The sequence below is a fragment of the Carassius gibelio genome, chromosome A20 (assembly GCF_023724105.1).
Source record: "Carassius gibelio isolate Cgi1373 ecotype wild population from Czech Republic chromosome A20, carGib1.2-hapl.c, whole genome shotgun sequence".
Classification (NCBI taxonomy): Eukaryota; Metazoa; Chordata; class Actinopteri; order Cypriniformes; family Cyprinidae; genus Carassius; species Carassius gibelio.
Window position 1 is genome coordinate 8,048,081 of NC_068390.1, and position 22,681 is coordinate 8,070,761.

The following is a 22,681-nucleotide window of genomic DNA, read 5'->3' on the forward strand; positions in this document are numbered from 1 at the left end:
CCCAAAATACTCTTATCATTGCCTAAGGGATCTCACTAGACAACAACAGGCTTAGATTAATCCAATGTTATGTATTAAACAGCAGGACACACACACACACACACACACACACACACATTGTTCTTGCTACATATCTCCTTTCTAAAGTATTGGTGACTTCTTCCATCAGCCAAGGGAGGAATCCGGTCTCTATAGCTGGAGTAGAAATTAATTCACTAGACAGCAGACTGAGAATGTGTTATTGAGAAATAAAGACCTTTGATCTCAAGAAAATGAATGCATATAATTCCGATAACTTTGGATGAGTTCTCTGTTTTTCATGGACACATGTTGGGAGACTTGCCTCTCTGCACAGGGTCATACAAGTAGCCACAATCCTTTAGATTGGAATGAATGGAGGGCAACAAATCAGACATGTACTGCTCTCATGGCAGTTTTATCTGCTGTTTCCTTCTCTTTTTCCAGCACTGCCTTCTGCTGCTTTATCTGGTTCTCCTGCAGTTGTGAGGAAGCAACTGTGGTGAAAAACTCTTAATTAACATCACATTATATGTATTTTTTATCATAAAATCCCATCAGATTCATTTATTTATTTATTTATTTTGCAAGTAAAAACTGAATTACTGTATAATTTATAGTGAAAACAGAAAACAGACTTCTGAAAAGTCCATGCATGACACAAGAAATCTAATTACATTTTAATTCCATACTTATATTTTCAACATTTTTGTTTCGTCTTATGTTTGTGAACAGTTACATTAAGAGCAGTGGTTCCCCAACACTGCACATTTTGCATCCCTCCTTTGTCTAACACACAGTTCGGGTCTTGGAGTCTCTACTAATGAGCTGACGAAACTTAATCAGGTGTGTTTGATTAAGGAGACATGGAAAATATGCAGTGTTGGGGGGCCTCCAGGAACATGGATGGGAACCACTGCATTAGAGTGTTTTGTGTAACATTTAGTTCATGTTTAATGCATTATTTCTGTGTTTAATTTTTTTTTCCTCTGATAGTGTTTTGACCTTGTGCACTGTCTACATGTGTATGGCTCTGTGTGGAGCGGAATTTCCTTATATCGGTCCTGAGGCACTTCTGCCGGAAGAGCGCGCGCTCCCATATAGCAAGGCTGAGCACAAATATTTCACTGATCAGAGCGAGAGCGTCGCGAAAAGTCACAAAAGAAGTGTGTTTTTGGTTGCCAGGGCAAGACAACCCTGCACAGATTACCAAAAGAGAAACAGCATTAAGGGACCAGTGGATGGAGTTTATTTTTACAGAGCATCAATGGAGTTGTGCAAGTGTTTTTGTTTGTTCCCTGCATTTCGAAGATGCTTGTTTTACAAACAAGGCCCAGTTTGACGCCGGATTTGCACATCGTTTACTTCTTAAGGATAATGCAATCCCAAAGAAAAAGAGTCATGATCGTGTGTTGGAACCGCAGGCGGTGAGTAAAACTGCTTAAAATATCTCTGTGTTATGAACTTAGCTATCGGCGCGTGAGCACATCAAGTAAACAACATGCGATGTTGTCATCAAACTGCACTTTCCACATGTACAGCTTAAAAAAAAAAAAAAAAAAAAAAAGACGACATAAAGTGGAACTTAGTCATTTTCCAAAACCACTAAGCAAATATATACAGTTTCAGTACATACCACATAGAGACGCATTTGCTGATGCTGCTCTTGTTAAATTTCAGCCTCTGGATCTGTGTCACAGCTTCCAAATGCTCTCAACACAAAAGCCTACTGGTGCTCGTGATTCTTTAGCTCCGCCCACACGTCACGCCTCTAGGCGCTCGTGTTTTTCCGGGAAAAATCGGTACAGACTATCTTTCTCTTATAAATATAATAAAAATAAAGACTTTTTGGAGTTATGAAGGGTGCAGTACTACTCTATAGGTACTCAAGATTAACAGGATATTGAGTGAAAACGAGCATTTCACCCCCCCCCCTTTAAGTAAAAAAAAAAAAAGGCACATCTATTTCAGACCACAAAATATCTATTCATAGACTTTGTACCAGTCCAACCTTTGCCCAATAAATCGTGATTTTATTTTCAGACAGCAAAATGGTTTTGTGGCCTGCTTCACTGTTGCCATAGTCTTTACCTTTGACTTAATTTAAACCGCGGCATCACTTGAAAACCATGCTGGTTTTGTTATCTTTTCTAGTGATTCTCACTTTCTCCACACGGAGGCGCCATTCTCTCTCCTCTAGCCTCAGCACCTCCACCAGCTCTCTCTCTCTCTCTCTCCTCTCTCTCTCTCTCTCTCTCTCTCTCTCTCTCTCTCTCTCTCTCTCTCTCTCTCTCTCTCTCTCTCTCTCTCTCTCTCTCTCTCTCTCTCTCTCTCTCTCTCTCTCTCTCTCTCTCTCTCTCTCTCTCTCTCTCTCTCTCTCTCTCTCTCTCTCTCTCTCCTGAAGTTAGCTTCACTAACCAGTAGGATTTTTCTGTTGGAATAAGTTAAACTACCATAATTCAACTATAAACAAACCACATAACTTGTGACATGACTTACGTCTCCACCATTAAGCTTCAGTTTTTATTTAAAAAAACATTTCCCTGAAAGTGTGAGTTAGAATAGTTTGCAAGAGTGTGATTATAAACACAGTGATGCCGCCAAAGCAGACTATTAAATAGATTAATTGTTCTGTTCAGTGTGATCTTCAGAAAACCTCTGTAGAACCACTTGATGTAGCGTTGAATAAAATATGAAAATATCTTGCGTTTATATCTTGAGCTTGTGTCAACCACAGACATTATATGTTTCAGGCATTTAAGCAAAAATGCATTCAAAAAACCCACTGACTTCAGGACGCTGGAACTGGAAGTGTTAAATGCTAACTCCTTTCCAGGTTTTGGCCTAAAAAAAATCCTACGTAATCCCTGCAGCACTTAATGCAGCACTCATCCCTGCAGACCTCGAGTTTATTGTGTGAAATCATTTACCTGTCAGCACATCTATATTCTTTCAGCCCTCCTGTGGTTTTGGGGTTTTTGGGCCAAACCTCTTTTTCTGGCCTCCTGCTGTCTAAGAAACTCCACTGGATCAGCATGAGATTTCTATTAGACACACTTATATTAATTTATATTCTTTTCATGTATCAACTGCGCTCTCATCACAGTACCATATGAACAGACACTGTGTTATGATTCATTATATTAACAAGCTTTCAGTCTGTTCTTTATTCTCTGGCATTTTTATATTATGCTGTAAGACTACACATTACACACAACTCTATCTGCTTATTAGAGAGTTTTCTAACCTGCACCAAACAGTGAAAAAAAAAGCATTCATATAATCAGTATTTTGCATATTTTGAATTTTGTGGGTTTTTTTTATATATATTTTTAATTCATTAGTAAAATTATGTGTAAACTATCATATGTGCATTAATAATATTAATATAGCCAAGTCCCCAACATTGATAAATTTGGTGTCACCCACACACACAAAAAAAGAAAAAAAGTCTGAAATAAAAAAAACTCACCAATGTAATCAGTTTTTTAGACAGAAATCGTTAACTTTTGGTTGATGAGAGATGGACTCGTTGCCCCACACTATCAGGCATATATATAAGTTCTGAGTAATATTAATTAACAATATGTAGATACTTGAGGTTGCTCATAGTACAAGGGAGGCTCAGTGAGAGGCCAGGGAAACTTGTGACCCTGCCAGGGCTGTGGTGGAGGGGGGTGTAGTGTGTTGTGTGTGGTGTGTGGTGGGGGATGTGACACAGTGATTGACATGAGAGGGGCGGGGTGGTTATTCAGTGGCATTATAAAACAGTGAACTATTATGCAAAGCACATTAACGTTCAATGATATTATAAACTCCGAACTAAAATTGTATCCTAGTGTTATTGTGTTGATTCACTTTAATCTGATGAAACAAATTCCAACTAAACTGAAGCTTATTTTTAACTCCACAGAGATGAATCACGAAGAAGATGTGTGAAAGTGTGGTGGCATTACTAACTGAGAAAAGGGTGTGTGTGTGTGTGTGAGAGAGAGAGAGAGTGAGTGAGTATGTGTTGTTCATCAGCAAACCTGTAATATTTTAATATAGTAATCTTTCCTGCCACACACACACACACACACACACACACACACACACACACACACACACATATATATATATAATAGTTGATTCACACTGAAGGCATCACAACTATGAATTAACACATGTGGAATTATATATGGAATTATATACATAACAAAAAAAGTGTGAAACAACTAAAAATGTGTCAAATTGTAGGTTCTTCAAAGTAGCCACCTTTTGCTTTGATTACTGCTTTGCACACTCTTGGCATTCTCTTGATGAGCTTCAAGAGGTAGTCACCTGAAATGGTCTTCAACAGTCTTGAAGGAGTTCCCTGAGAGATGCTTAGCACTTGTTGTCTGCGGTCCAGCTCACCCCTAAACCATCTGGATTGGGTTCAGGTCCGGTGACTGTGGAGGCCAGGTCATCTGGCGCAGCACCCCATCACTCTCCTTCTTGATCAAATAGTCCTTGATGCCTTCAGTGTCACTCTACAATTTTCATAGTCATGAAAATAAAGAAAACTCTTTGAATGAGAAGGTGTGTCCAAACTTTTGGTCTGTACTATATATATATATATATATATTATGAGTGCTTGCCAAACTCTTAGTGTAGTAAATCTTTGTGTAAAACTTCTTAACAATCAGTAGGGGGAGACAGGTAAACTGATGCATGTTTCTGCTCTGCTTGCTCTAAACAAAACTAAACAGAAGGAAGAGCTGCACACAAGATTACATGAATGTGACCATGTTTCATTTACAGTTATATAATAATTAGAAATGTAATCTACCAATGCATGCACTACTTACAATATATATAGGGCCCAATACACACCTTGGGCATATATAACACATTCAGAGCATTTACTTTTATCAGAATCACATTGCAGTGCTTCTTTTTAAAATAAGAAATGTAAATTTGTGACTCAAGAAGTAGTTTTGTATTCTGTCTTAGAGACTGATGCTAACAGAAATTATTTAGTCACCACAAATAGTTACATTTCATGGTTAAAAATGCTAAACATATGTCTCAAGTTACTGAAAGGCACTACAGTGTGCATTTACTGTATCAAGCATTATGCTGAAATATGAATTTTCAAAGGATATATCATTTAAAAATTATTATTTAAAAAATGAAAACTTAATTTGATACATGTTGCTGTTAATTTACACGATGACAGCATTTTGGGGGCCTGAAAATGCAAACTCGAAAAACAGGTTTCAAAGTGCAAGTTCTTAGAAATTTTATAGTCTCTGCGCAATCTTCAAAAATGCTAATTTGTGAAAATGTGACCAGTCTATAGGCACTATATATTAAATTTTAGTCTTAATATTTTGGTTAAGTTAAGTTATTATATGACTTGAAAACTTAGCACTAAATATTATGAACCACTTTTGTTTGGTCCCTTTCTGGAGCTTGACAGGCTAGAGGTATGTAATAATTCTTTAAAAATGTAAAAAAAAACAAACAAACAAACATTGCACTGCATGCAACCTCATGCATGTCAGTAAATTACAATAAAATTGTCATTGTTTGGTGAACTATTACTTTAAGAAAGCATGTTTGCCATATTTAGAGGAACTGAGCCATTGTGGGTTTCCTCAATTTGATTAATTCAGCAGATCTCACAGTTTTGGCATTCCTGCTGGTTTCAAGCTATATATTATTTGACATATTTCTATCTATATTTTAGTTATTTCTCTCAAAACCATGTCTGGTTCTCCGTCCATTACAAACATTTCCTACTTAATACTGATTATGCATACCTGCCCTGTTTTATCACATTACATAATTTATTCCATATGCAATCTGTTGTGTTTGAACTTGTGTGCATCACTGCTATTTTATTTTTAGAGCATCTTTTTTTTCAGTCATCTTGATTACTTAAAACGTTTGTCTGTTTAGACTATGTCATTGGCTTTGTGTGCTTTGTTTCAGAAATTCAATACCATTGTTCCCTATTTAGATTTGTTGGTAATCCAATACTTGTGTCACTGAATAGTCACTAATTGGTTGTTAATTTAACTTTAAGCATTAAAACATTCATTACATAAAGTGTTCATTCACCACTGTATAATGAACACAGCATTGGCAAAAGAGGAAGAACCGCTGTGTTATATAACTAGAGACCTCTGTCCACGAACACATGCTAGTATTCACCGTTTCATTATGTAACATTTATCTGTTGATTGTCTCTTTTATTGAATGTTTACTGGCTTGCATTTTTGGTCAATTTTGGAAAAGTCCTTGGCATTTTCACTTTACAAATGTGTCACAAAATGTTTACTTCACTCACTGATTCTGAATTTAGCTTGAATTCAAAAATATGAATGTATATTATATAAGAATATTGCTCCTGTAGTAGTTAATGGTCTTCTTGTCATCGTCACAAGCAGCTGATTCAAGATGATTCATAAAAAAAAGGTCTATTTTTGGAACAGTGCCTGCACAGCGTACAGGTTTGCAGCTTGCAGCAGGATGAAGGTGAGTGAATAAAGTTTTATTTTAAGGTGAAGTACTCCTTTAATAGTCACGGCTGCAGACAAACTTCAGAGGCTGATCAGAGCAGCAGTGTGTTTTGTTTCTCGATATGAATCTTTAGAAATTTTACCCACATGCCTATATACAGACTAATGTTAGTGTGTGCACAGCTGTGCTAGCTGACATTTGACACACTGCAGTCTGTTTCTTAGTAAGGCTAAAAGAGGAGGAAATAGGGGCATATCTATAGACAAGTGAGACGATACACCAAATTCAGCGAAAAACCAAATCAGTCCACATGATCGCCGACTTCCTCTCTAATGCAGAACACGCTGTTCTCAATGCCATTTTGATCTGCATGTTATACAACCCCTTGGCAAGCATGGGGAACATGGCTGTTCAATATGCCATATGTATGTAAGGACTGGTTTCTGTAGTTTCCTCATAACCTCTTTTAACTCTTTTCTGTTGGTATTCCAAAGGAACAAGGAATATTTGACCTAGAAATGACAATTCTGTAATTTTTATACTCAATTTCATGTTATTTCAACCACAAAGAGTATGGCTTTCTTCTTGCGGAACAATCAAGATAAATGTTAGAATTTTATCCAGGCCACATATATGTATATATATATATATATAATATTTAATGTAATCAACCTGCAAAATTACAAATAAATAAAGTATCACCAAAAGTAACAGTGGTATCATCAATAAAATTATAATAAGAAGACTTGAATATATTATGTCAAGGTCCTATGGACTATAATTTTTTGATGCCATTATATTTATACTTTATAGAAATCTAGTTACCATTCATTATGATTGTAAGGGAGAAGATCAACCAGTGCATTATTTACTTGGAACACCATAGGAGCAGCAAAAAAAAAAAAAAAAAGGTTTCCCAACAATCCAGTGTTCATATGGTGAAATAACCTTCATTAGACTTAACAGCTTTTTAAGACTGTCAGAGATGAGTTCAAACACACGTGTCCTCTAAGATTCTTTATTGTAGTTAAATAGTAATACAGAAATCATGTAATTTACAGCTGTACATTCTTACTACATCAAAATTATTTTATTACTATTGTACTATATTATACACTTTAATTATCTGAACTGTCTATTTACATAGCTTCATACTGGCAAGAATTTAAAAAGAAATTCAATATTAGCATATGAAATTGCTGTAACACATTAAATTATATGTGTCACTAAGTCAAAGAGTTCAGCTTGAGAGTTGCATGTTATTTTAAAGCTAAAGTGTGCAATTTTTCTGTTAAAATACATTCCCTCTATCCCTGCTTAACTTAAGAGTTAACTATAAGTAAGCCATTTTTATGGGCTGATTTGTGTAATCATTGTAGCACTATCAAAACATTACTCTACTTGGCTTATCATCCTGTCCAGCACAACACAGTGGTTCACCCAGTTATGTAAGTTTGGGACAGGGCTATCTGACCAGTGGGTGGAGTGTTTGGGAAACTTGTCTGAAAACAATCATTGTTTTTGCAATTCCACTTGCTGATGCTGATCACAAACAAATTGCACACTTCATATTTAAACCTAAGCAGGAGTTCAGTATTGCAATTAAGAAAGAAACACTCACACATAAGATTCTTTTGCATAGGAGAACTCCTCAAACACAGGCTGACTACACCTGCGGGACACTTGTTCTTGCCTCGACTGGGACACTGACTCAGACATGGCCCTCTGCCGGAATGAAACCGGCTGTGGCTCTTCTACTCGAACACTTTCTGTGAATGTTTCTATGTATTCTATGGGTTCGTTAACTTTGTAACTGTCCAGTAGGTAGTCGTTCATGGATATGGGGCGGGATTTCCTGTCAAGCTCTCTGGCACGTTGGACCGTCATGGCCCTGTACTGTGGAGGGGCCGGTTGTGCTCCGGTCTGCAGCGCCTGCTCATAGGATGGGGGGCTGCATGGCATACGACTATCCACATGTTGGAAGACTTCAATGGCAGAGAGAGGCCGACGACGCCGAACAAGCTCATCAACACTGTCTCTCTCATTTTGTGAGTCCTCTTGGAGAGTTTCACAAGGGAAGACAACTTCCTTCTTGGACTCCCCTTTTTTCAGACTGCCTCTATTAAATGCAAAGTTTCCAAGGCTTTTGGCCCTCACTGAGAGGGATCGTCGGGTCCCTTCCAAGTCTCCTTGGCCATTGCTGTGTTTAGATTTACTCATAAAGGATGAATGCCTAGTAGACTTGCGGGGGCTTGCCGGGGATGGCAGGGGTGACGTGGTTATAGATTGCTCTGAGAGATTGGAGGAGGTGCTTTCTGAGGAACAAAATGATTGGCAGGAACCAGTCTTAGATGTTGGAGAAGACACACTGATTGGCAAGTCCATGTTCCTGACCAGTTTCTTGAGGAACATCTGGGATCTTCTGTTTTCACAGCTTTTGGGATGCAAGAAAGAGTCATCTGAGTTCTGCTTCTTGAGCGGTTGGTCGTCAAAGTCTTCCTTTTCTGTTGAAAAGTCGTCATGGCTGCGGGCAAGCTCTCTTAAACCCATGATCGGGTCAGAAGGAAAAATGGAGGGCTCAGAGCACCGCCGATTGAAAGGTTTTGTGAAAGTTTCAAATATAGTGTCAGAGGAAGACGAATGAATGTCAGAGAGTCCTAGCTTGCATAGGCCTAGGCTCCCATGTGCCGTCATGTTGTCCTCTTGAGTCTGGCTTTCACTGTCACAATCAACATCGGGATCTGTGCTGTCATACGCTGAATCATGCCGGTGGACATCGAAAGAGATATCAGGGGACGCCAAGGAGGCTGAATCTATAGAAAATAAGTCAATGTTAAAGATCTGGTTGGCTGTGTCATGCTATCAAAACAGTGCTCTGTTCACTGGAGCATTCCAAGCAGCCCAACACAGCAACATTTACTCAAACAATGCTGTGAGGTTGGGTCGAGACTATGGGTGACGCTTTTGGTAGATTTTAGACATAATTATATGTCAGTCCAAGCTGATCATTAGTTTATTCATGCTAGAATAACATCATGAACCAGCAACAAACCAGGTTTGCCATACCAGCTCTAGGTGGTCATGCTGAATAAACAAGCTAATGCTAAGCTTCCAAAAACGTATGATCTGTCATGTTCCAAAACACAACCTAAGCTTGATTTACTAACCAGGATTGAGGTAATGCAATTCGATTTGGCCACACTAGGGGTGCAGAAACATCTGCTTTTAGGCCATATTTTTAAATACAAAAGTATTAATGGCAGAAATGGTCTTTACAATAATAGTTTAGTGAGAAATCCATTGAGACTTGAAGTTGTGGTCAACCTCAAAATCAAAAATGGAGCTCTTGATTGGGTAGATATTGAGTAAAGATATTAAGAACTAAAATGGCCTGATGTAGCACCCGAAAGGGCTCAGAAATGGTGCATAGATTTTAATGTACATTTGATATTTCAGTTCTTAAAAAAAAAAAAAGTTAAAGATTTATTTACCTGACTTGTATATGGACTCCTGATCCTCTAAATCTTCAGAAAGCTTCAGTATAGCATTTCCAAATACCTCACAGCAATTTTCAATTAGGAACTGGATAAGATGTGTGGCCTTAATAAAAACACAAAAGCAAAATAATTATGTATATTTAATATGCTGTAATGTATTCAGTTTTGTGTGCAGCTCAAGGTCACAGTGCTTTCGGTGTTGTGGTTTCGATGCATCTAAAACCGCATCATGCATACGACGGTGTTAAAAGATTAGTCAAAATGAGACTGAAGAGGTGTATTAAAAAAAAATAAAAAAACACTTCTGTCATTCTCGCTAAAACATTGATCCAGACCTAAGTTTAGCGCTACAGGCTCACGTTGTCAGAACCAAGACAGACCACCAGAGAAAAATTTCATGACATAAAAGATTATTTAGAAGTTTCTTCAAAAAAGGACCAAGTTTCTGACCTTTGCGACATCATCCCTGTCTAGGGGCTGGCTGTCAGGATGCAGCAAGGTTGGAGCAATGCACACTGCCAGGTTCCTGGCATCCATTTTGTTGGTTTCTGAACGCTGACTGATGTGGTGAAACAGGCACAGCAGGTGCTGCAGGAGGAGACTGTTTGCTTTGGGCAACCTCTCGGCCATTCTGCAAGTTGAGGACAAAAGAAAAAAAGTTAGGTCCTTTTTCTATGAACCACTCCTTGCGTTTTTTATGGTGAGGGTGGAAGAAGAAAAACAGAACTGTTTTTCTGACATTTTGTGGTCAGACTTCAGCTTCTAATTTCCCTATTTTCAAATCTCTGAAGAGTACATAGAAAGTCCACAAAAAAAGCCCCGTTTCTACCACCTTGCTTGTGCCAGGGACTTTTTTTTTTTTTAACAGCCCCCACATCTCCTGCCAGTTTCTCTCTACCCATTCTGAAATTACAGTGAGTTTACTGCTAGGTCGCGGGAGAAAGACTCCTGCTTACCTCCTCAGCTCTCTTTGAGCATCCTCTGTCCTCTCTGTTTCCAGAGCACTGATCCAGCTTTCATAGTGCTCAAATACTAGCAGGCCTCCAGGGATTTCCTTCAGGAAAATCTGTCAGTACATTAAAAATAAAGAAATGATTCATTGTTTCACAGACATGTCATAATGGAAAAGGGGGCGTTTTCAAGAGACATTCATAGGCCTACTGTAAACATAGAGTATTATTCACCTTCAATAGTCCAACCAAGAGTGTCACAGGCAGGTCTTCCATGTCCACCTGCGCTCCAGAGTTCAGCTGATCTTTGAGAGCATTCAGTTTTTTGCTGTTGCACGACACTCTAAAGACACCCTCAGTAAGTGGACCCTTCCTGAACAACAACAGTAGTATTTCCTGTTGGAAGACCAAAAACATGAGAAGTCTGAGGAAATCTTCTACTGAATAGACATCTTCTACTGACTTCATCACTGACTCACTACACGTCAGAAACAGTTTAACTTTTGAGATGACATCACCATGTCCACTTCACTTTTTCTGCATGCCATCACTTTCCAAGGTCTGTTTGACAAGGGTTTTGAGTGTTTCTGCAAAAACTACACTTATAGCCTTGGCCATATTTTTGCCTTTAATCAAAAAGATCTTAAGCACTTCTGATTGTGGTCTTGATAAGTTTAGCAAGAAACTGCACAGCGCCTATAAAAAGAAACATTACGTGTGCTACTGTATTAATTGTATCTGTGGTGCAGATGTTTTTGTATACAGATAACTTTTTACATGTTCTTGAACTAAAAATGTATTAAAAAATCATGTGTATCATCATCATCATCATCAAATCATGAAGTAAACAATAAAACATCAATACAATACACTGACGTACAGTAATTGGTTTTGGAAGTGGGGCATCATCTTGGAGATGTCGTCCAAACAGCAAGTTCTTTGCACTGGACTCAGGAGGAGCAGGTACACTTATGTTGGTGGAGCTTCTCTTCAATTTGAAGAAAAAGTTCCTTTTGCTTCCATTCTCTCCTGAAGCCGAGAAAAGTATATTATTGGTAACACTTCAAATGATTTTAGTTTTGTTGAGTTTACCAATAAAGACTTTAAATAAAGAAGTTTTTCACACCTTTGTTTTCATGCACTATTTTTTTTTTCACTCCCACTCAATTTCACAGTTTTTTTTTTTTTTTTGCTTTGTTTTTTTTTTCTTTTCTGGCAAACACACAACCCAACATGTGGTTTCAAACAGTCATTTTGACTAGTTTAAACTCACCAATAGGCTGCTGTGTTTGTTCCTCCTGGTTATGAAACTGCTTCGAGAGGGTGGAGATTTTGTCGTTGCCCTGGGAACAGGCACATGTTTGACATGAGGACATGAAGAAGTAGTAGGGTGTGACTACAAATTACACACACTCAACTGTCCAAACTACGATAGACATTTTTCATTCATTTTAGCATCCATTTTTTGTTGTTGCTGTTGTTGCTCCAGTCATTTTCAAGTGTCATTGGAAATAATTTAAATAATATATATCTGTCATAAATCAAATATGAAGAGATGAAAATGGAAATGAGAAATACTGAGTGCTCACATCTAAAGGCAACTCTGCAGAGTCCATCCCAACTCCACTTAGAGTTTTATTCTGTCAATAAAAGAAAGAAAAATAATGTCAGTTCAGTATCATCAGTACCTTAAGACCCAAAACATATTTCCATTCACAGACCAGGGCCAATGACTTATGCATTCTGTGATAAATGCCACAGAAGAAAAATATCCCATTCCAAGCATTTATGTGTTCTTAACTTTTGGGAAGCTGTTCACTAAAGTAGACAAATCAATGACAGAGGAATGCATACCGTAGTATTGCCACTCAGCACCTTCATGAGGACACTGGGCGGTGGAGAAGTGTTGCCTGCTCTCGATCTAGCCTCTGCAGTTTTCCTGCCATGACATTTGAAATTGACTTTTTCTGTTCTACGCATCACATATAGTGACTTACAGCAAGAAGTACACAAAAACTTTTTTGAGTACACAGCTGATCATACACTTTAGCATCATCAACTCAAGAGATATGCATTTTCAGTATGTTCCCCTTTTGCATTCACGACATGTACTAAACGACGTCTCACCTGTGTAGAGTATCTAGCCAGTGGTCCTTTAGCTCAGGCAGACTGCAAGTGAGAGAACAGCATGGTGTGAGCTAGTAATCCACAGAGAGTGCAGTGCTCGTCGATATGTTGTGAATATGAAGAGGCCACACTGTCTCAACCTCTTTACATCAGAAAAGGGCAGGAAAGTCTCAGTGAGTCACGGGGTCAGGAAGCAGCATCACAGCGGCAGCTACCACTTCCTCATTTCAGAGTGTGGCTTGGCGACAAGTGGAAAGTTTTTCTCTGCGACTTGCAGTTCACAGATGCTAGGTAGGTTAGGCCTAATAAAACCTGTAGACTGGATGACTATGAAACGTGTGTAAACATTTATATTTTCTGTATTTATAAGAGACATGGATCCTTTCTGCTTTTCTAACATCTAGTATTACACTTTAGGTGTGAGGTTAGGTGTATAAATGTAAAATACACATCCAGATTTCTATATAACTATATGCGTTATCCACTGAATATTTGTTTTAGAAAATAGCAAATGCTAATCTTTAACATTTTCGTATCACAATAACACTAAAAAGACATTGATTGATTTATTGAGTGACTGACATATATTGACTTGGGGAAAAATAAATGTCTTCGGACACTCCATTCCATGTTAACTGGAAGTAAATGAAAATGAGCTAAACTTTCACTTTTTTCTTTCATAACCCACTTAAGTAGGACTTAAAAACTGCCAAATTTACTCACCAGCATTTATTGAAAACGAATATATTTATATAAGATTTGAAGTGCACTACAATATCGTTAGTGCCCAACATCTTTAAGTAAATTATAAAGTTCTTTCTCTGCCACATCATTGTCGTGATTCCTATTAAGTGTTGCAGAATTATTGGAAGGCCTCTGTTGACTTTTAAATCATGTGACTGTATCTAACTACTAACTGCCAATGATTACACATGGAAGATCATCACTGACTTCCCTTTCATGGCTTCACGTACTCATGTTGTGCAAAGCAGCGTGAATGATCTGCTGTTTCTACTTTCATATTTTATTGCATTAATGGGTTCAACTTGTTCAAGTCAGGCAAGCTTTGTGTTACAAGTTGCTCTTCAGTGGTGCTACCAACTACCAACACCTGTGGGAACACCTGCTACATACCTCACTTTCAACCAAGTCTGCAAAGAACACCTACTCTTTTTCTCGGAATGACTACATAAAGACCTTATACACCTGCTCTAATTGCCCTGTGCTTTGCCATAATATGTTTACAGTAGCATCCTAGATATGTATGTCTTTGGTTAGAAACCTAGTTTCAGCATCAGCAGCATGCCCACAGACTACCCACATGCTCTGCTGTTTGTCACATGGTCGTGTGAACATATTCTTGTGAGTGATCAATCATAATCTTGGAGATCTAATGTCTTGCAAAGCTCAGTTCGGTTTATAAAATAAAATAAAAAACCTTACCAGAATGAGGCTAAGCACAGAGAAACAGACCAAGCCAATATGATAGAGGTTCTTAGATCAACATCTGTATCTTCATCCTCTGCCTCATCATCATTTTCAAAGCTGCACACCCACAGGTCCTTCAGATCAATCCTGTGTTTCAGTCTGTAACTCGCATTTGACCTATAACACAGAAATCTCAGTTTTAATGTCTTGTTATGTTTTGCAATATGGTGATGATCTACAGAAACATGTACCGTGTACTACATTTGGACAGTCATACACTATTGTGTGCAATCTTTTATTAGTCTTAATCAGTGAGGGGTTATGTAAGGCATAATGTACAGTCAACACATTACAAAATAAACTCTGACAGGCTTCCATACACTTTCCAAATAATATACATAATAACACATACATGTAAGATGGAATTGCATGGTAATTATGTTAACATTTAAAACAGAAAACCATTGCATATTATGCTATAAAATGTAATGTATATTACAACTAACCCTAATGAAAGGGTACAATAGTGCCAAAAGCTGAAAAAAAAAGAAAAGATATTTGTCTGGTCACAAAATATAATTATCTTTAAATGTCTTTCATCCAACACTTTTGCCTTTACCCTACACTTGGGCGCCTGGTGACACGGTAAATTAATTTACTAAATAAAAATACTCTTGATATAGAAATATATTTTTGCAGGGATAGTTCACTCAAAAATGAACCTTCTGTCATCAGTTATTCACCCTCTTTCTGTTCCAAATCCCTTCTTGACCCAAACAATGTAGTAACCAAAAAAAAAAAAAAAAAACTGATTGATTGAATCATATTCAAAACAAAACTGAAACAACCTTTTGAAACACATCACATGTTTTGAGACAATGATGAAGAAAGTGTGCTTGGCAACATTTTACAAACTATTAAATCAGAATATTATTTCACCAATGTGTAAACTGTCATTGCACTTCATAACTGCAAAGATCAATTAAAGTTTTTTAGTTCGAATCGACAAACAGGTGTTTGGGAAAGTAATAACATCATCCTCATCATCTGCACCATGAGATTAGACCTAGTTTGTACTTATTTTATACTTCTATATTTTAGTATATTCATATATAACAGCTGCTTAAATAGTGAATGAAACTAATGAAACACCAGCATTTACTTTAGACGCCTCATTTAGAAAAAAAAGGAAGTAGCTTAATTTCCCTGTTTCAATGACATGTTCATTCCATTAAGATGGTTAAGAGACACTGCTTAAAAAAACTGAAAAATAAAAATAAATTAAGATCACCACAAATTCACAATCCACCAAAGATGTGCATCTGCCAAAGAATGCATTTGTGCATTCTGTGTGTTACGTTTTAAGACTTTTTATTTGTTGGATTTGTGCTTTCAGTACCTCTGATAGATTGTTAAGCAACGTGTATTGCATAAGCCTCACCATGGGTCCTGTGTTATGTAATCGCAACAGTTTTCTGCAGATTAAAGGAGCTTCTATTATTTTTAGCATGAAATCTAAGGTCACTCATTTTGAACATTAAAACTCATTACAGTATTTGAATTATCTCTTAACTAACTGCAGCTGAGATTATTGGCTTTCTCAGATCCTAATGGGAGTTCAATCATCCAAGCATCCTCTGTTGTCTATTACATTAAGGTCAACCAGCTAGTCAATACTGAAGGAAACAGTCAATATCGAACAACTGTGAGCAGCCATGTGTCAGGACAGATCAAGCCTGCATGAAATCTCTCGGCTGTGTAGGAATAGATCACAGATAAAGGTCAACCAGGAGCATGCCAGTGCCAAGATTCAGAAATGTGCCCAAGATTTGCCAAATTGCTTTGTAAACTTTTTAAATCATTTAGTAAATGCAAACTCTCTCTTTTAAAAATAAATCTAGGAAGCACATTTGACCCCAAAATATACCTTATTTAAGATATAGCAATGAACAATCTTATAAAGTTTGAATTAATTTGGTGTTTTAAAAGGCTATTGTGTAAAATTGTTATGTATTAATTATTTCTTATTTAAGATAAGATTTTGATGACTGATGCATGATTCAGTGTTGTTTGTATGATTTGTGTATTTTAATAAAGGTGTTGAAATCTCTCTCTCTCTCTCTCTTACAAATAAATCATATACGACATTAAATAAACATTATTTAATGTATAGTACCTTAAACATATTCTTCTAAAACTAGAATAAAACCATATTATTTCAGGTAAGTCTGTATTTTTTATTTTATTTTGTAAGACCTGTATCTGTACTAAATAGGTAGGCTATACAAACATGAATGTATACATTTATAGATTTTTTATTAACGTGGATCAGGTCAGGTCAAATTTGACCCAATAATTAAAGGTGTCGTAAAGATAATATGAAAACAAAGAATCCTGATTTATCTGTTTGTTTGTTTTTTATTAAATGAGCGAATTATACTGTATCATTAATAAATAAAGGTTCCAGTTTACTATGTTCTTAAAATAAATGTACTATTGTATTGCAAAACATTAAGCGTGGGTTAGGGGGTAGTGTTAATTATCTGTATTTAATTAATTACATAAATTAATAGTAAGGAGATCAATTTGATTTACATAGCACATTTGATTTACAACACAACAAAGCAGACCGAAGTGCAGAACGGAGAAAACCAAAGTCAAATAGAATAAAAATGAAATAAATATGAAATGGTAAAACCAATAAGACAAAACACCTGGGAATAAAGATACATTTTCAGTCTATTTATAAAAAAAAAAAAAAAAAAAAAAAAAAAATCATATGCATTGCATTGCATTGCATTTAATAATTATTTTAAATGTTGAACATAGCATTTTAAACTGTAAAATAAAGTGAGGCCAAGATAATACATTAAGCCTGAACTAGACTGTGGGGGAATACCAAAAAAAAACCTCTTTGTTTGCTAGGTGATTCCCAAATCATATCAAAAATGAAAGCAGCAGCTCTAAATATAGCAAGAGCACTTTATGGTTTATGGATACTTCTAGTTTGTGTATGAATGCGTTTGAGCAGGGGCACTGCTATGGTTTCTGGGCATGAACAGCATATTGAATCAGACCCCCTCTGCGATTGCGCTTTGGGCATATCAGTAGATTTTTACAATTCTTACTTGAGTTTGGCAATGACCAGGGCATCACTGAGGAGGAAGAGGTGTCTTTCCCTGGTCTTCAGTCCTTCGGTCAGCTGAGCACATTCATCCAGAATCAGCTCTGAGTGCTCACTGGTCAGTCCGAGCACAAAGGGACACTGATCCACGGCCACCAGACACTGAGCCTCCTCCCTGAAGATGAAAAAAAAAAAAAGCTTTCAGTATGAACTACCAACTCAACAACTATGACCACAGATGAATTCAAAATAGTACAGTTGGGAAAACCCAATAGTGTGTGGTTGCTTTGGGTCGAAAGTGCTTTGTAAAAACATCAATGAGCAATGTAGCACATTAAATATCTAAAAGAAAATCCTATGAATTATTCTTTGCATGAGTTTCACAATTTTCTAACCGAGTTAAAATATTGAATCTATGTTTAAACCATTAGTTTCATGGTCGATCTGTACTGAAAGAATATTCCATTTCTTAAAAGAAAGTCACTTGATTTGTATTTATTTATTTTTATAAAACATACCTTATTGGGCTCCAAGACATTCCTAGAGCTTTCCCCAGCACCAGGTTCGGTGCAGAACGTCTCCTCTGAGCCAGACCCCGCAGGTGCTGTATAGAGCAGTCCTTTTTTATTCATTGATCTTTTATTTGACCTATTTTGTTAATTACAACATTTATTTATTCAAATAACTGAACTGCAAACTGTAGGAATAAGAGCAGGTATATCATTGAATTATACAAAACGTTTATACATAGCTGATAAAATGTACTTTTAGCAGTCAAAGTGCTGTATATTTAAAGTTATGTCACAAATGTATGTTAAATAATGAAACACAAAAATAATCGAAGAATGAAGTTTGAACCTGCTGCCATGTACAGCCATTTGTTTTGTAAAAAAAAAAGAGAAAAGAAAAGAAAAAATGAAAGTATTGTGAAAAATGTTTAGTGACAAATCACATCCATGAATATGTTCAGAGGACAGTCAATGAATGAGGTACTTTGCATTTTCACAAGCCAAGATTCAGCCATAGAGATAGGCTTGAAACATCAGATGGTATTGACTATAATTCTATAGATTCTCTAAAGACCGAAGACTTAAATAAGAGAATGACCCATCAAAGCTTTGAGACAGCTCAATCGAACAAGATTAGGGAACTTAAGACAGGAAATGACCTTCTGCGTTCCCATTTCCATAGTAACCAAGCAGAGAGAGTAAACATACTGACCTTTTAAAGACATGCAGGTTAATGTCTATAAAGGCAGACTCCTGCATCAGAGCAGTATTTAAAGGTCATGTAAATACTCTCAAAGCAAGGCCATAAGACAAGAGTCTGAATTAACCTCAGTGTGTACAGCAGTAATAAAAGTACAATTCAGCATTTCTGATGTTTAGTGTCTTTAACGCGGCAGGGATACGGAGCATTGAGGAAGGAGAACGTTTAGGGTCACCCACATAAATCATGTTTTTCATGAGGACTAATGACTCTGCAATGGTCTTTTCAGTCTTTACACAACCGCTTTGTTTGTGCACCTCCTGTTGGTTAAGGAATGAATGATCACTAGTGCAGAAAGCAGGACTAATCCCTGATCTTTCAAGTGCAGGTCTCATTATTTCTTTTCAAATACATCTAAAATGAGACTGAACATTCTGTTCCCTTAGTAGGACTAGTCTTGGCTCAGACTTAACCGCATTTTACACTCTTTGTAAAAGTTCATTAATCTGAGCAAGGGTCATTTGCACTTTATGCAAAATTAGACCTCCTCTTTCATCATCTTTTCTTTTTTTATCCCAAACAAGTCACTGATCTTAACCGATTTGGCTTCTCCAGTGATATTCATGCTAAGTCCTGACACAGTGACAATGAATATCATTTTGGTCTTTTAGGTCGCATTTTTAACTGCATGAATGGCTTTGGATGCGATACTAAATATCAAACAATGCAAACAAAATGGGTCTAGAGGTATTTGCTTAGAAAACTGTTTTCTGGAGCCATTTTGGTAAAGAAAAGAAAAAGGGGGAAAAAATCCTATTCAGTTCATTATAAAATACACATAGCACTGGAAGAAAGCATGCTACTGGATTATGAAAATACATTTCTAAAGTGATTGTGTAGACTGTCAATGCATACATGATTAATTATGCTTTCATATATTTTAATAATTAAGAATTCCCTTTAGTATGTGTTTAATATTCACACGTCATCAGGATTTGTAAGAATCTGAGTCCCACTAGAAGCAAAACTTATTCAAGCCCAGCATGCATCAGTTATTTAGTATTTATTAATGCAACATGACATAATTACTGAGCCTTCCTGGAAACTTTTTTTCCGCACTATTGAATTCTGGGGCAATTATGCTGCCCCAAACAATTATCACTTGTTCACACAGCCAGTGAAAAACAATACTGTGTCATTTGTATAGCATGGAGCCAATTTATCAGTCTGTCTGAGATTGGCAATGAACTCTTGGCTGCAAAAAGGAGAAATAGGCACTTTATTCATAGCAAAGTCAATATGCCATCAGATTTCTCTATTAGAAATTGTATTCGCCTGTATGTGAGTATTAAGTGTATAACACTCAAGTGATGGCAAGGCAGACTCCACTCACAATATCCCACTTTGACCAGTAATTTTCACTGTTAGAATTACTTTACTAAAATATAATAATTATAAAATATTGCCTCTAAAGTTGCCTACAACTTGCATTTTTTTTTTTTTTTTTGTAAATAGTTATTCCATTCTAAACACTGGCCATAAAATAAGCCACTTAATCCAGCTTCAGTCCACATTCAGACAATGCACATACATTTGCTAATACTATTATTTCAAAGCTAATTAGTACAAAAAGATTTCGTATTATTTACATAAAGAAAAAAACCCACAAAAACATTCACTATTATTATGAATTTGAAACTTGGCAATGCAAAGCTAGTTTTTGGAATTAGCTAGTTTATTATTGATTTAAATTAAGAAAATTGAATCCTAGGAATTTTTATTTGTAATTTTAAAAGCTACCCACAGAGTTACTCACTGGCTGTATGGGGGCAGTGGTGCCATCATAACTGCCTCTCCTCCTCATCCTGAGCACCCTTTCAGCAGCACAGCCCGCGTCTAGAGTCTCTCACGGTTTATCCCCAAAGATCCTGTTCTGATCCTGTACTCTTTGAGAGGAGTTTTCAGCACCCTTCTTGTGGTCCAGTTTAAATGAATGCTGGGTTCTCTTGACTGGCATCTCCAGCAGTAACTAATGAAGCTGAGAACAATGAAGGACCAGGGAGGACAAATGGGAGGAGAGAGTGATTCCGCTTGACTTAGGCCAAACCTGCACACTGTGACTGCCACTTAATCTTTGGGCTTTTTTTGTGCACACACACAGCAGTGAACACACACACCGTGAACACACCCAGAGCAGTGGGCAGCCATTTATGCTTCAGTGCCCGGGGAGCAGTTGTGGGCTCTGTGATTTTATTTTATCCAGCATTACAAAGTGACAATGGTTCAATGTTAAAACAATGTTGATTTTTTTTCTTAAACAACAACAACAACAACAACAACCAAAATAAAAACATTGGCAATATTATTATTTCAACTATGACTTGGTCAGTTGGTCAGAAGCAAAATAAGGATTACATTTAAGACAAAATTACTTCCAATTCTAGGCTGGCCATTTTAAAAGAGCCTTTTTTAGAAGTGGGATTTGATTACATTTCTCCATTTAGAGACAGCAACCGAGAAGAGTGAAATGTCTTTAGTCTGGCGCCTTAGACCAGGAAGGAAAGGTCAGTTGTGTCACTGATGTTGATCAGATAGCAAAATAAAGGATCCAAAATATGTTATTTATCGTCTGATAATTTGTTCCAATTCTATCTGCTCACCCCAAAAGACCCATTGTCAGAAGCGGGATCTGAAACCATGCCTTCATTTGTAGACCAGAAACCTCAGCAACTGAGAAGGTGGAAACGCCTTGAGTTGGTCAGATGGTAAAATAAAGGATCAAAAATATGTTATTTAATTTCTCATAATTACTTCACAGGGCTTGGAAAATCATGATATTGTTTTGACACACAGAAGTCACGACAGCACAGCATTTCTTTTTTCCTTTTTATTCGAAACATTCCCAAGCGCATTAACTATATAATGAAATATCTTGATCCTCACCTTTATAGATTATGTTGATCTATAGTGTGCGATGGTCAAATTAACCTAATAATTAACGATGCATAAAAACCTGTCTGTTTATTTAATTAACATATATATATATATATGTTGATTTCAACAATGAGTAGGTCCTGAGGCATGTTGTCTAACCCCAATAGAGTTCAGAATGCCTATAAATGCTGATCCAAATGCATCCTTTTCATGCATTGGGGGGGAGGGGGGGGGCGTGGTTTGGGTCGGTGAACCTCTCCCATCAGCTTCTCTCTCTCCTTATTTTTCTTCTCCTTCTCTCTCTCGGCCAGTCCCTTTACCCAGGTCCCGTCCGCCCGGCGAATCCCGCACTGGTTTTTACATCTGAGTTAGTGCTGGCTGCAGATAAAGTTTTAATAGTTTAATAGTGATTTTAATATCCATGTTGGTAATGAAAAAGATGCATTGGGATCAGCATTTATAGACATTCTGAACTCTATTGGTGTAAGACAACATGTTTCAGGACCTACTCATTGTTGAAATCATCATATTATCTTTAGCATATCCAAAACCTCTCTCTTTTCTAGCATTGTAAATACAGTTGCTCCTTTACGCTTTAGGAAGGTTAAGGAAAACAGTTTTACACCATGGTATTATGAGCATACTCGCACCCTAAAGAGAACAGCCCGGAAAATGGAGTGCAGCTGGAGGAAAACAAAACTAGAGGTATTTCGTATTGCTTGGCGATAAAAACATTAAAAAAAACTGAAAAACTTTAAAAACTGCTAGATCCAATTTTTTTTTCTTATCTTTTAGAAGAAAACAAACATAACACCAGGTATTTATTCAATACAGTGGTTAAATTATCAAAAAATAAAGCATCAACAAGTGTTGACATTTCCCAACACCACAGCAGTAATGAC

General features: G+C 36.9%; 1 protein-coding gene across 1 annotated transcript; it reads right to left on the reverse strand.

Moving 5' to 3' along the window:
- Positions 1-7,512: 7,512 nt before the first annotated feature.
- Positions 7,513-20,828, reverse strand: LOC127938424 (T-cell activation Rho GTPase-activating protein). The gene is made up of 14 exons (XM_052535021.1): positions 20,662-20,828; positions 18,155-18,240; positions 17,641-17,811; positions 14,528-14,689; positions 13,085-13,126; positions 12,812-12,896; positions 12,547-12,597; positions 12,231-12,300; positions 11,838-11,986; positions 11,192-11,353; positions 10,964-11,073; positions 10,458-10,638; positions 10,002-10,110; positions 7,513-9,323 (listed from the first exon to the last, which is right to left on the reverse strand). The coding sequence occupies exons 1-14, from the start codon at positions 20,707-20,709 to the stop codon at positions 8,128-8,130; spliced, it is 2,622 nt and encodes an 873-aa protein (XP_052390981.1). The 5' UTR covers positions 20,710-20,828; the 3' UTR covers positions 7,513-8,127.
- Positions 20,829-22,681: the final 1,853 nt, after the last annotated feature.